Source organism: Calypte anna, chromosome 1 (genome assembly GCF_003957555.1).
Source record: "Calypte anna isolate BGI_N300 chromosome 1, bCalAnn1_v1.p, whole genome shotgun sequence".
Classification (NCBI taxonomy): Eukaryota; Metazoa; Chordata; class Aves; order Apodiformes; family Trochilidae; genus Calypte; species Calypte anna.
The window spans coordinates 131,853,445-131,868,018 of NC_044244.1; the positions used below are offsets into that span (position 1 = coordinate 131,853,445).

General features: G+C 37.8%; 1 protein-coding gene across 6 annotated transcripts in view; it reads left to right on the forward strand.

The window, feature by feature from the left end:
- CYFIP1 (cytoplasmic FMR1 interacting protein 1) overlaps positions 1 to 14,574 on the forward strand; it is a 76,309-nt gene that overhangs the window by 28,630 nt on the left and 33,105 nt on the right. For 4 of the 6 annotated variants that reach the window (XM_030469029.1, XM_030469024.1, XM_030469025.1 and 1 more), the window contains 12 exons: positions 951 to 1,068; positions 1,835 to 1,957; positions 4,053 to 4,178; positions 4,504 to 4,670; positions 5,891 to 6,038; positions 7,864 to 8,017; positions 9,252 to 9,408; positions 9,982 to 10,078; positions 10,416 to 10,492; positions 10,587 to 10,695; positions 11,258 to 11,377; positions 12,459 to 12,658. In XM_030469029.1, coding sequence (XP_030324889.1) covers positions 951 to 1,068; positions 1,835 to 1,957; positions 4,053 to 4,178; positions 4,504 to 4,670; positions 5,891 to 6,038; positions 7,864 to 8,017; positions 9,252 to 9,408; positions 9,982 to 10,078; positions 10,416 to 10,492; positions 10,587 to 10,695; positions 11,258 to 11,377; positions 12,459 to 12,658 — 1,596 coding nt within the window. Of the gene's footprint in view, positions 1 to 950; positions 1,069 to 1,834; positions 1,958 to 4,052; positions 4,179 to 4,503; positions 4,671 to 5,890; positions 6,039 to 7,418; positions 7,567 to 7,863; positions 8,018 to 9,251; positions 9,409 to 9,981; positions 10,079 to 10,415; positions 10,493 to 10,586; positions 10,696 to 11,257; positions 11,378 to 12,458; positions 12,659 to 14,574 lie in introns of all 6 variants that reach the window. The other 2 variants (XM_030469028.1, XM_030469027.1) reach the window with 1 other exon arrangement.

Consider the following 14,574-nt stretch of genomic DNA (forward strand, 5'->3'; position numbering starts at 1 on the left):
ACTAATTTTCATTTTTTCCTTTAAATATGAAACTTTCTTTAAAAGAAATGAAGGATTTTACTAAGCAAGGTGAGCAGTAGTAGTGCATGGGTAAATAGGCATGTGTATATTGTATATGGAGCAGCAACTTAGCTTGTCTCCCAGCTCTTTTTTTTTTTTTTTTTTTTTTTTTTTTTTTTTTTTTTTTTTTTTTTGTGCTAGGTGTGCAGCACAGCAAAGTGGCTGGAAAATGCCATGGTTCCATGATGTATGGTTATTGCTTTGTTTTAGTAAACGTTTCCATACTCCTCCAAGACCTTCCCTCCATGCAGTTACATGAATTTAGAATGCAGTGCTTTGCATTTTAATTCCTGCAGAAAAAACCACATAACCTGCATGTAATTCCTAAGAGAAAATGAACAACACTGGGCCTAGCGAGCTACTAAAAACATGAGGCTACTTAACATGACATTCTCAGTAGCATGTCTTTTGTGTCCCTCTTGATAACATGCTGGCAGTATTTAATAATGCCTTTTTTTTTTTTAATAGTAGGCAGCATACTGTCAGCTCTTCATAGTTAAACAAAAATAACAAAAACCTCTCTACAGGTAGGTAGGTGTATCTTGCAGCCTGTATGTATACTTCTGCCCTGCCTTTCAGTACTTTTCAGTCTTGTCCTTAAGTGAATGCTCCAGGAGAGAGATGCTTGATTACAGTTTTTTAAGACTGGCAAGAAGTGCTGTTTGAGCTCAGAAAGACAATCCATCACTAATGGGTTGTGCAGGGTCAGAGGTGTGTGAGGAGAGGAAAGGCCTCAAATAGAGAAGAAGGGAGTTTTTAATTAAAAGTCATAAAAAAGTCATGCTTTCTTTTGCAGTATCAGTTGTACAGCAACTCTAAAGTTGCAGTTTAGGGAGTTGTACTTCCTAAACTGATTCTGTTGTTTTTTTGTTTTTTTTTGTCTGGAACAGATGGACATGCACATCTTCCAGCAGCAGTCCCCAGTACAATATATGTGAACAGATGATCCAAATCAGAGAAGACCATATGCGTTTCATATCAGAACTGGCTCGTTACAGCAACAGTGAGGTAGGTGTGTGGGATTAGAGCTATTCATACAAATTTCACCTCACTGATTAAAAGTTTTCATTAAATGGCTGAACAGAAGGTTAATCCTCAGGCTAGGTAAGTTACAAAGCTTGATCACCTAAGAAAAGCTGCCTGCTGGGCTAGTACCCAGTCTCCGCATGATATTTACACTAATTAAATTAAAAATAATGATACATCATACAAACTGAGGTATTATTCTGCTTATATATATACATATACATATCATATATATATACATCTATATATATATACATCTATATATATATACGCGTGTATATATATATAGATGTATATATACATATACATACATATCTAGGCCAAATATCATAGAACTTTTATCTTGTCTCTTTTGGAATAAGCCATCTATCCTTTACTCCACAAGGGTATTAATAGCAGCTTAAATGAAACTAGAGAGATTAGCTTAAAAAAGAACAAGAAATGAAGAAATGGACACTTATACACACATGTATACATATATACAACTCATACCATACATATATAACCAGTGTCTTGAATTCATCTGCAGCAACATTTGGTGATTAGGGATACCAGTGATTTCTATTACTTGACATAAATCTATGAAGTATAACTATGTCCCTAGAAGAAAAAGCTGATATTAATGCAGATGTTGGTATATGATGCTGTTTAATGCTTAAAAGAAGTCTGTGTAGAAATTTGGTTCTGGATGTGGGATACACGATGGTCTGATGTGGGGTTGTTTTTGTGCTGTTTAATAATGTTTTAGGTGGTGACTGGATCTGGTCGACAGGAAGCTCAAAAAACAGATGCTGAGTATCGGAAGCTCTTTGATCTCTCTCTCCAAGGCCTGCAGCTTCTCTCCCAGTGGAGTGCACATGTCATGGAAGTGGTATGTTACCCAGGAAATAAAATCAGATGAAAAAGAGGTGGCTTGGTGAGGTTGGACAGGCTTTCCTTTGATGGAATGAAAAGCAAGTTGTGTTTAATTCCCTTAATTCCCCTTCTTTCTTTACACATTTTCTCCTCCTGCTCCTCACCACATTCTCAGAGGAAGGCACATGAAGTTCTCTTAAGACTAGGAGTAATGTTGCTGCTTTGAAGACTCAGTAGCTCATACAGTCTCATACAGTGCATTCAACTATTTATATTTAATGGATAGGTAATCACCTGTGAGCCTTGACCAGATGTTTTTACATTGCTCTTGATAGTTAGATTTTGTAGACCAAGAATGCATTATTTTCCCTCAAAAGTTGTTTAAAATTATAATCTGTTAGAAATATCTGTAACCAACCCACAGTGACATAGGAGGTGATAGAACAGCTTCAGTTTGCTATGTCTAGGCATGATTGCTCAGTAAATTAAAGTACTTGAGTCTTAACCAAGGACACAAAAATGGATGGAAAGGCTCCCACTGGCCTTAGATTAGATTTTTAGTCAAAAGTGAAGTGTGGGGAAAGGAAAATTTGAGAGGAAATGAGGGATGGGAAATTCATAACCTGAAGTGTTGTTTCTCTGTATAATTTATTTTTAAAACAGATGCCAGTTAGCAAAGTGACTGTTTTTTCCAATAATAAACTGGTTAAGGCAGAAATTGAACAGGAGGATGCAGGAGTCCTTTTTATGCTGCAGACACTGAGATCAAAGCTGCATGTTCTGGGACAGATTGAAACAGATGACATATTGCATGAGGGGAGCCAGACTTGCTCCTCCTCTGCTTCTGATGTCTGAGGAAGTGTCAAGCCAGTTGTACTATGTAAATCCAGTGTGGTCATGGTGAGCGTAGCTAGAGACCCAGTTTTCTTTCATTTCTCTATTTCAATGGCTTCTTTTAAAAGCCAGTAGGTGAGTCATGCTTTTCTTCTGTATTATCCTATTCTTATTTAAATGAACAGTGTATTTTATGCTGAAAATCTTGTTCTTATTTTTGCCTTTTTAAGAGAGGTTGCTGTCATGTATTTCTGGCCTCTGGAGCTCCCACACTTGCTCCCCTTGTTTCTGTCACTGCAAACTGCTGCATTCAGGCTCTCTGCACAGAGACAATATTACTCTTTTATTATAACTCTGTAGAAAGTCTCTCTTTTTTAGCTCTATTTTTGTCCTTCCAGTTCCACAACTTGAGCACCACAGCAGTTTGGGGTTTTTTGTCTATTATAATTTTTTTTTCTTTCTGTTTTGTGTATGTTCATGTAAGTTTGTGTTCACCTTCTCTCTGTCCTCTGACTGTGAATCTATTGTGACCTAGAGATTCCTACTTAATTACCTGCATTCTGCTTTCACTTGGTTTCCATGAACCTTGTTATATCCTTCATGTTCAGATAAAAAGGTTTCAGCATACATCTGATGCCCTGCTTAACCTTCTCAGCTTAATGCCTCCCCAAAACTCCATCTTTAATAATTTCCCCCATGTCCTATTTGTAGCACTGAGGTTGCAGAGTGTGATGCTCTTCTTTGCCATAGGTAAATTGGTGCAAGTCTTAATCCATTATAGTAGGCAAATTTATGTTGCTCCATAATGCAGAGATAACATCAACATCTTGCTATTCTCTGAACTCAAACTCTAAGAAAATTCTATTTGAATGTGACTAGAATTTCTCATGAAGTGTACCCTGGTGGATATTAGACCATCCTGACACTGCTCAGGAGCATTTTGAACTGTTTGTAGTGACTGAAAAGGCAGTGTTTAAGAGAAATGAATGTTGTGCAGGTGGTATTGTCACAAATAGTGCAGCTATTTCCACACCCTTAAGCCTATCAAACATGCAAAACAAACAAACAAAAATCGCTGTATTTTTCCAGTTGTTCTTTGAATACTAAATGTGAATATTTGGCCAAGTTGGAAGCTCCTCTTTTAACGTGTGGGTGTGGTAGAGTCTTTTGTTATGCTCTGAGGTATGTTATTTGTGTTCAGCTATGTTTTATATTTCTCAGGCCTTTTTTCCTCCCTCTCCATCTTTTTTCTCTGTATTGTGCTGTGTGAACTGCAGTATTCCTGGAAGCTGGTACACCCAACTGATAAATACTCTAATAAAGATTGTCCTGATAATGCAGAAGAATATGAAAGAGCAACAAGATACAATTATACCAGTGAGGAGAAGTTTGCTTTGGTTGAGGTAAGATAAATCTTTATAAATATTTTTTTTAATTTTTTTTTATTAGGCATTTTTCAAAGATTATTCCTATGCAAAGGAAAACATTCTGTATAAGCATTTTCTACACCAATTACAAGAAGACAGCATGTCCTGTGTGACTCTGAAACAGTGTGTTTTCTTCCATTTAGTATGTACCAGGAGCACAGAAAAGCTAACCTTTATATTTTGAAACTTGTTGGCTCCTCTTTTCTCATTTTCCATATTTTAAAAAGGGCTTTCTAAACAGTTATACAAACAAACAGAAAAATACACTTCTTTTTTTTTTTCTTTTCTTTTTTTTTTCCAGGTGATTGCCATGATCAAAGGCCTTCAGGTTCTGATGGGCAGAATGGAAAGTGTTTTCAATCATGCCATTCGCCATACCATTTATGCAGCTCTTCAGGACTTTGCCCAGGTCACACTAAGAGAGCCATTAAGACAAGCCATTAAAAAGAAGAAAAATGTAATTCAGAGGTAGTGCTTTTGTTTTCATCTTCTCCTCCTGTATTCTTTCCCCCAAATCTTACTCCATTTGTTGCAGAATTTCATGGCTGTGAAATTTTGCCTCTTAAAGTCTGTACTTCCCTGCTAGTCTACCTGGTATTCAAAATCAGATATTGGTTGAATATCTATTGGAAATTGAAAAAGTCTGAAGTAAAAACAAACAGCTGCCAGCATGGCAGCTGCAAGAAGAGTCCAGACTGTCTTGAACTCCTTAGATCTACTGCAGGAAGTTTATTTTTATTTATGGAAAGATAAGTACAGTAATATTGAAAGTAGAACTAGTATTTTTTATTTTAAAAAAAGGTGTTAATGCCCACCTTCCTTATTATTCCAGAACTTCCTCTGCTTCTGTTTCATGTTTATGCCCTGCCCCACAGTCTTACCTCTGCCCTCTTAGCAACCTGCCTTCTTTCTTAGCTTTTGCTGCTTTTAGCTTATTAGTTTTACACTTCTTCTCCAAGTGCTCCATCTGCCCACATTGATTGGTGGCATTTCCTGACCTTATTTTTCTGTCCCTAATTGCTTGCTTTTGATCTAGATTTGTTTATCATTTGTTTACTCCCATGTTTCATTGCAAAGCTCTTAGTGGTGAAGGTCTTTGGCTAATTAGGCTGTTACTGAATGCTCTGACAAAAGTACCATCACAAGCTTCTGTCAGGTATCTGAAGTCCAGTTCAGTATTTGGAGTTAAAAGTATGAAGCTAATTGTATAAATTCCATCTGAATTCTGGAGGTCTGCTGGGAGCAGGAATTCTGCTGCTTCTTTTCATTTCAAGCCAGAACTGTCTCTCTTTGGTTTGGTTAATAATCTGCATTGGTTTGATTGAATAATCTGCTTTTCATAGTTTAGGAAAATAAAATGGCTTGATGCTCATGCTGAGGATCCCAGAGGTGGATCCTTGACAAATGACATTTTTCTCTGATGAATCGATGTTAGAGGCCAGCTTCCTTCTGTCAGAGAAGGGCTCTGGGCTATTCTTTTTGATAAACAGTGCAGAGAGATTGTTTGGTGGATGTGGCATTCCTGGAGTTGTTCGCAAAATAATTTCTGGTTGCCCTGAGCAACCCCAAGCTCCCAAATCCCGTTGCAAAGTTTCTGTGCTTGTGGAAGAGGGCTTAAAAAAATTAGAAACATTCTCACCAGTGCAGTTGGATGTGTGACAGTCTGAAGTAGTGTGAATTGTGTTCAGTGTTTTGCAGGCCATCAGAAAGACAGTCTGTGACTGGGAAGCTGGGCACGAGCCTTTCAATGACCCAGCCCTGAGGGGAGAGAAGGACCCCAAAAGCGGGTTTGACATCAAAGTCCCAAGGCGTGCAGTGGGACCCTCCAGCACTCAGGTATTTTCCTGCCTGTTGGTTGTGATACCTGTCAACAATTACTGCATGAAATGTTTTCTCTGTGGCCTGAACTATATGAAAATTTAAGGTCTTGGTTTTAATGTTTAAAATCTATTTTGATTAGATTTATATTTGCAAAATTATATACACTTAAGCAAAATCCTCTCTCTGGGTTGCTCTCACTTTCTACTCTAATGCATAATTTTTCCAAGTGTTCGATCTCCGTAATTGGACTTTCTGGGAAGAAATATTTTCTCATTGAGCTCCTAATGTTTTTACACAATACTTTTAATTATTTGAATTATTTCTTGACTGAGTCCCATCTCTGGCATGGCTGATGAATTTTTTGTGTGTGTTAAATCTCATTATTCAGTAGGTGTCTATGTTGTTTTAAAATTTGTTTTAAAATATGATTGCCCATTAAATATGGGAGAGCATTTGACTTCTCATAAGATCCCCCTTACTGCAGTAATGAATGATGAAAGTGATCCCTAAAATCTATTTAATCTTATGTTGCCACTAAAATGAGGTATTTGAAGTGTGTTTTCTGTGGTAGTCATTTAAATCTCATACCTAGAAACTCTTTCTTGTTACCTCTGTGTAATTCTCTTTTTTTAATTTTCTTTGTGGATTTCTTTGGAGAGTGTAAGGTCTGGTGTTCATAGCTCAACTGAGAAAATGAGATAGTGAGCACTTTGGGTGAAAAACTGATGGCAACTGTGGTTTATAAAGACAATCTTTAAATACCTAAAATCTGTGGGGAGGAGAGGATGTTTGGATAATAGTCTTTGGTGCTAAAGAGTTGCTTAAATTCTGTTAAGGTGGGTTTAATGAAGCTTTTATTTTGTGAATTGGAAAAAAGTGGTTTGATTTCTCATTTTCTGGGGGAAAAAAATATCACCACCAGTGTGCTTCTCCTGTGCTTGGTATGTCTAAGGGCTGCACTGGCTGTTCAGAATCCACAGTTCTGTTTGCTTTTTCTGCTCTGGGCTGGCACACTTGTCTCGGCTGACAGGAGGAGGGGAGGCCAAGTATGTTGATTTTAGATAGGTTTTCCTGCGTTACTTACAGTTCTGAAACATATGAATTGGTAATACTTGGAAATCTTTGTGAAATAATTTTGGGAAGCAGATGGCTCTCTGAGCATCCTCTGAAATCAGCGGGAGCTTTCCCTTTGCTTTGAGGGAGCGCCGGGTCGCGGTGATCATTCTGAAGGGGAAGACCTTTCTGTGTGTCCTCCTCTGCACGCCTACTGTGCTGCTTTTCGTTTTTAACAAACTAACAAGTTTCCTCTGCTGCTGTTTCCCCTTCCTTATTTACCCGTGTGTTTTTATTAACGGATTCTCTCTCCCCTGCCTGCCCCTGTCTGTTGGTTTTTAGCTCTACATGGTTCGCACTATGACAGAGTCCTTAAACTCTGCCGAGCTGTTGAAGCAGCTCAAGTCTCTGGGACTGGAAAAGCTATTGCATGTGACACACAAGTTTCTGAGGCAGTCCTACATCTATCCGCCTCTTTTAAACTTTGGTGGTAAGACATTACTTATTACTTTTACTTTCTGTGGTGATGTGAACTGTTCCACTGCAAGTGGTCTGAGTGTCAGTGGAGGTCCCCTTGGCATGGGTAGGCGTTTGTGCTGGTGTGTAGGGTAGCGTGGCACCTCTTCCTCTTGCCTGAAAGGCTCTTACCCACACAGTGCCAGTTTTCAATTTGAAGTGGAGTAGTCGCTTACTGATAGTAATTCTCAGTGTTGCTCAACTAATGTACCGTGTGTATTTTCCTTTTTTCCCCCCCTTTCCACCACAATTGTTTCCTTTAATGATACAGCTTTACATGGTGAGAACTATGTTAGAGTCCCTCATTGCTGACAAAAGTGGTTCCAAGAAAACCTTGAGAAGTAGCCTTGAGGGGCCCACCATATTGGACATAGAAAAATTCCATCGCGAGTCTTTCTTCTACACTCATTTGATAAATTTCAGTGGTAAGATATGTAGATGATCAGTGTCCAGCTTAGCATGTCCTAACACCTCTAACACGACCTGGAAAATGTTTCCGATTGCCTAAGTCAACATACCTTTGTTTTTTTTTCTATCAAAAGCCTTGGTCTGTCCAAACTTTTTCTCAGACATGATATTCAAGATTGTGGTGGGATTTTTATTTTGACTTGTTATACATTTGTTTATAATGTGTCAAATTTCATATTGTTACCTCCCTTTTTAATGTACGTACTTATAAGCTTATACACATTGAAATTTTAAAAAGGAAATAGTTTTTGTGGTTTGGGGTTTTGGGGATTTTTTTGTTTTGTTTTGTTTTTGTTTTAAGTACAGAGGATAAAATTCTCTGTTGTGGTAAATTTGATGTCATTTCACTACTCTTACTATTCAGTTAATTGTAATCGGAAACATACTGTCCTAAAGAATTCACCTACTGACATTGAATGTATCTAGTCTTTGTTGTTACCATGCTGTGTTGTCTTTCATTTTTGTTTTGCTACCCGACTCCTTTACCCTCAGAGAAGGGGGAGCCTGTTTTAATATATGTTAATATTGGTCATACTGCTTCTGGGGAATGACACTTCAAAAGGTCTTCAGAAGATCTGAATGTAACAAGTTCATTCTCATTTTTGTTCTCAAGCCTTCTGTAAAAGAAGGCTTGTGCCAAATGTTTTCTGGAGAGGTGGGAATTGCACCTCCACGCCCTTGACAGCAGCTTTAGAAACTTTTTGGTTTAATCCTTCCTTTATGTGTCTTGTCTGTCGTTTCCTGCCCATCTGATCAACAGGAACATGTGGAGTGATTCAGTCCTCCAGAGGGAGAGATGGTACTGGTGGACATGGTACAATTTTGCCTCCTTCGCCTGCTCCTTCCCTAGTTCAGTGTATGGGTTTCACAGCCCTAAACTGAGAAATTAAAATAGAAATCCCCTGGTGCACATAGTTTTACTCTTTAAGTGGTAATCTGGTCCTCTTTCACGCTTTTTTTTTTTTTCCATAAAATGGTAGCACTTTTGGGGACCAATAATGGAATTCAACACTCTTTGAAAAAGTCAATGGGCTTTATGTTTTGAATTTGGTTTACATATTTGGCTATGTATAGTTGTAGTGACTCACACCTGCTTTTTTTGTGTTTCACATTGCATCGTCAAAATCACAGTTACATTGTTCCTGATGTACTTTTATAAGAAGTGTAATTCTTTCTTTTATATTCTGAAAGAAACCCTGCAGCAATGCTGTGACCTGTCCCAGCTGTGGTTTAGGGAATTCTTCTTAGAGCTGACCATGGGCAGAAGAATCCAGTTTCCCATTGAGATGTCCATGCCTTGGATTCTGACAGACCATATTTTGGAGACCAAAGAGGCATCGATGATGGAGTAAGACCCACTTGTTTTTTTCCACTTAATCATTATTCTTAAATTTGGACACTCCTTACTGTAATGTCACTGCTTTAATTGGTTTTAACAGGCAGTCACTGAGAAGGTATTCTGAATATTTTTAAATTTTTCCTGTTAACATTTGTCAATTACCAAATTCTCAAAGTTTTATTTTTGAAGTGAATAATTTAAATATGAAGCCATTCATATAAGTATCATTGTACCAGCCAAGTATGTTGCTTCCTGAGTCAGGAGTTCTTAATTATTCCTCAAAGACGTTGAATATAATGCATAATGGTAAAAGCATAGTGCCATTTTGATGCAAAGTTACAACTAGAAAACAAATTTCAGACTGCAAACTTATCTATACAATTTCCTGAACTAACAAAAGACTTACTTAAGGAGAAATTGTGATACTTTAAATGTAAACTCAAAAAGTGACCCAGTTTGCATGAACCACATGTAGATTACAATATTGACTAGTCTACAGCTTCTTAGCTTGCACCATTCTAAAAAGAATCATAATTTCTATAGACATGTAACTCTTTTCTCTTTTTATTCTTTTTCATTTAGGTATGTTCTGTATTCTTTGGACCTCTATAATGACAGTGCTCATTATGCACTTACTAAATTTAAGAAGCAGTTCCTCTACGATGAGATTGAGGCAGAGGTAAAGTAACCTTACATACTGGAGGAAAATAGTTGAATGTGAAAATGATGCTAAAGGCCAAGACCTGTTACAAGAGGTTCAGAACAACTGGAGATAATAAACTGAGAAGGCAGACCAGAAGATGGCTTAACTGGTTGGGTGATAATGTTGTAGGAAACCTGTAGACCTAATGGAAAACACCTCATATTAATGCTGAAAACTGAATGCCATCTTCTCTTGTACTGGGAAATTTGGAAACATCAACTTTATTAATTACATTTGATAAACAGTGGGAGATCTTGGCTAAGGTTCCCTCTTTTAACTTTCTCTAACTGTACAATTTTTTTTCCCCTCCAAGGTAAACCTGTGTTTTGACCAATTTGTCTACAAGCTGGCAGACCAAATATTTGCATACTACAAGGCAATGGCTGGCAGGTAGCTATTCCAGTGGCGAGAACTTCTGTTCATCCTTTTCTGCTTTGCTTTGCTGTTTTAATATACTTTAAGCATTTTTTTCCTTTCTTAATAGCCTGCTTCTGGATAAACGATTACGTTCAGAATGCAAGAATCAGGGAGCAACCATTCAGCTGCTGCAGTCCAACCGCTACGAGACTCTGCTGAAACAGAGACATGTCCAAGTGAGTTGGCTCCTACTCTGCTGTATTCCTGTTGCTTGGCAGTTTTCCAGAGGCACTGATATATGGAGATACACAAGACTCTTTCTGTGCTCTATGTTCTGTCATCTAACTGGCATAACTGATGCTTGAAGTCAGCTTTTTTGCCGTGCGAAGGGGTAAATTAAGAAAAAGAAATTAAAAGGTTCTGTTTTAATGGAAATGTCTGTTGCAGTTAAGCAAACACAAACCAAATGGAGTGTCATGTGTGGTAGCATTGTCTTCCTAGTGTCTTCTGCCTGTTTTTAATATGTTGTCGGCACAATGTCATAAAAGCATAAAATGCTGATGTAAATACTTTTATATAAATGCAACGTGCTATTTTACTTCTTTTTATGAGAATTGGGATCTAAATTGTTGTACTTCATTTGCTAATGGATTTATAATTTTGTCTGTCTGCTTTGTTTCTGTGTGTTTGGAATGCAAGTTCACTGTGTGAGAGTCAGTTAATCTGCTCACTGTCCTTGAGCAGCTTGTCTTGTAATTTGACTTTCAATTCAAAACATCATGACATTTTTTTCTTTAGCTTCTTGGTAGGTCAATAGACCTGAACAGACTGATCACTCAGCGAATTTCTGCAGCCATGTACAGGTCAATGGAATTGGCAATTGGTCGATTTGAGAGTGAGGATTTGACTTCCATCGTGGTGAGTGTCGTGTTGCAGTTTTGCTGGAACACTAGTGCTGCATTTGGGGCCTAGATGCCAGTTTTGGTTTGCTTTAATTTAGTTTATTTTAATGTAATTTCTCTTTTAAATTTTGTTTTCCCTTCAGATTGCCCTCAATATTGAAATAGCAATCATAGCGGGTCTTTTTTGTTTTCCTTAAAACAAAATGTTTGGTCTGAAAATCTTTGAAATCTGACAGCACTGTATGGAAAGATGACCAGTAGTTTGATGCAGAGCCAAAGAAAGCCAGTGGACATTCCTTCATTTGGTTACTGCACAACAATTTTTAAAAGCAGTGCTTGAGTTGGTTTTTGGTTTTTGGAGTGAGAGATCGTGTTCTTTGTGTTTGGTGTTTTCAGTGTCTTAAGTCAGAAACAGATTTATTTTATCTTGCTATATTTTATTGAAAGTGCCAGAAATCATACCTGGAATTTCTTTTTTGAAGGAGAAACGTTATGAAAGGCCATGGTCATATATAGTTGTGTAATTTGGAGCTAGTAATTTTGTCATTACCTTCATAACATTTGTCTGGTGTGGTCTTTCATTGCATCTTAGTTCTCTGGAGTAAACCGTGCGAAGGATTTATGGAAAATGTGATATTATCCCTACTTGCACTACCACAAAAGTTAGTTCACCAGGGCACTACTCAACAGAAATAATGTAGTGATAGTCTGTAAAGGAGGAAATGCAGAAGATGCTTCTTAGCCTGTGTCTCACCCCATTTCAGTGTTGGAGTTTTAATTTTTTTGCTTAGTGGAGGAAGAGTTGGCACAGATGAGCGTTTGAAAGCCACTGGCAGTGTGGACTGATTTTATGCACACCCTTAAAGTCTTGGGTTTGGTGTGAGATAGTTATAAACAGTCTCCAGAGAGACTGTTTATAACAGAGCCTTTCCAGCTCATAGCATTAAAACAGGAGACTGTGGGAGAGTCAGTTGTTAATTTTCACTTCTTTCTAGTCTTCTATTCTGTCAAGGTTATTTATGTAACTTCAAGTATCTCCACTTCGTTAAATGCACTGCTGACTTTCTTTCCTCTTTTTTTTTTTTTTCTTTTTGTAGGAGCTGGATGGCTTGATAGAGATAAACAAAATGACTCACAAGCTTCTGAGTAGATATATGACTTTGGACAGCTTTGATGCCATGTTCAGAGAAGCAAATCACAATGTGTCAGCCCCTTATGGAAGAATCACTCTTCATGTCTTTTGGGAACTCAATTATGATTTCCTTCCAAACTACTGCTACAATGGATCCACTAACAGGTTAGCATGGCAGCCTTTTGTTAGCAGCAGTTCTTCCACCCTCCTCAAACTTCTTTCCTAGCATATGCTGACAAGTCCATCTCCATTCATTTCATGTATTTTCCACTTCTATTGCTTTACTTGAAATGAAGCAGAATGACTCATTTTGCAAAGTACTGTCAAATGTATGAAAGCCTGTTATTTGTCGACAATAGAAGTCAAATGTAACCACAGCATCCAAATTCTGACATTTTAATAACTTAGCTACAATATGCTGAAAAATAAAATGTGTCCAAAAATACTGCAAAAGTGCGTACCAGGAAGATATTTTGGCAAACAGGCTCCTCAACTGTGAGACAATGGAAATAAGATTACATTCACAATTCTGCATAAATGTGAAGAAGAACATTGTTTATGGAAAAGGGGAAGAGTTCAGTGTTCTGAAGTACAGTTGCAGCCTTTAAGGGGAGAGAGTAATGGCAACAGAAAGAGGAAGGTAGGATCTGAAGTTTGAATGAGTGGAAATCGCAGCGCTTGTGACTTTGCATTTCTGGGCTTCCTGCTTGAGAGCTGTTTTTAGGATTTATGGTGCTTTTAGCCTTTACTTAGATTTTGGTTAAAGCACTGTGCAGTGACAGTAAAGTGATACTGAATATTGAGCTGTAGGAAAAGGAGGCAGCCTGTTCTCATCTTTCTATATCTTCTTGGAGAGCTTTCACTGTCTGACATGTTCTCTGATGGTTCTGTTGCATTTAGATCCAAGATTCTGTCTGTACCGAGAAAAAAGTGTTTCTTGTATTTCAGTTTTAGCCAAGAATTTTCTGTTACATTAATCTGAGTACATAGAAGAGTTGAATGTATTTCTGGGGAAGCTACTGTGGGGTTGATATATTTGGAGATCAACATTGGAATATTCAGTGTGATGTGTTAAGGTTTGTATAAGCTTAGTATTAAAAAAAAATTGTGATGAAATACTGATCCTTCAGCTGTCAGCTTTAATAAAAGACACTTAGTAGCTCCTGTAACAATTCAATCTGTGCTCTTCCTGGCTCTAAGGACTCTCTTCCTGGCTCTAAGGACTGCTTGGAAAGCAGACCACACTGCTTGGGAAGCGAGCATGAAATGCCAGAGGACACTACTAGGACCCTGTTTATTGTCTGTTTAAAAACTGTACACACAAATTGGGTTAGGCTGATCTTCAAGTATTTCAGATAATAAATTCAGGATATTTAATTTAAGAGATGATAAAGGGAGCCATATCTTAAGAAGTATGTGCATCGTGTGTCTAATTTCATCACAGAATTGCTTTGGTTTCAGTCAAAACCAGCAGTATGGAGAGAATTAAAAGTGTATGTTGCACAAACTGTGTGGTGCCTATTGATACTTTTGCTGGGAGAGGGGACAGAAGTTTCTAGCCCTTTTTATAGTTCCTAAGCTCATTTTGTCTATTTGTGCCCTGCTGTTAGTGAGCTGTAAACTGATGACTTCTCTCTGCATTCAACTGTATAGTTATTGTGTAGAAATACAGGAGTACATAGTGCTCTGTGTGAGTTGCTGGTATAATTCTTGACTTGATAGGTAATGTTTTGTGTGAAAGCCCTGTGTAAACAAGGGGAGAGAAGTGAAAGCAAAAGGCTGGAAGAAAGAGAAATACATAGGATGGAAAGCAGAGAGATTGCTTGGTGGTTGAGTGGTTGGTGGTGCAGCTCCCAGGAAACATGTAATCTCTGGGGCTTGTCTTTAGGTAATTTGACCATGGCCTGGTTGTAAGGGTCCTTCTTTTAAAGTTAGTGTTTTGGTCAGATTAAGTTTGTATCCCTTACTTTTTGAAGCTCTTTTTCCCCAAGAATGCCTGAATGTAATGATTTCAAGCATTAATAAAAGACTGTTTAGAAACTCTACAGGTTTGATTCTAAGGCCATGGCTATTCACACAGA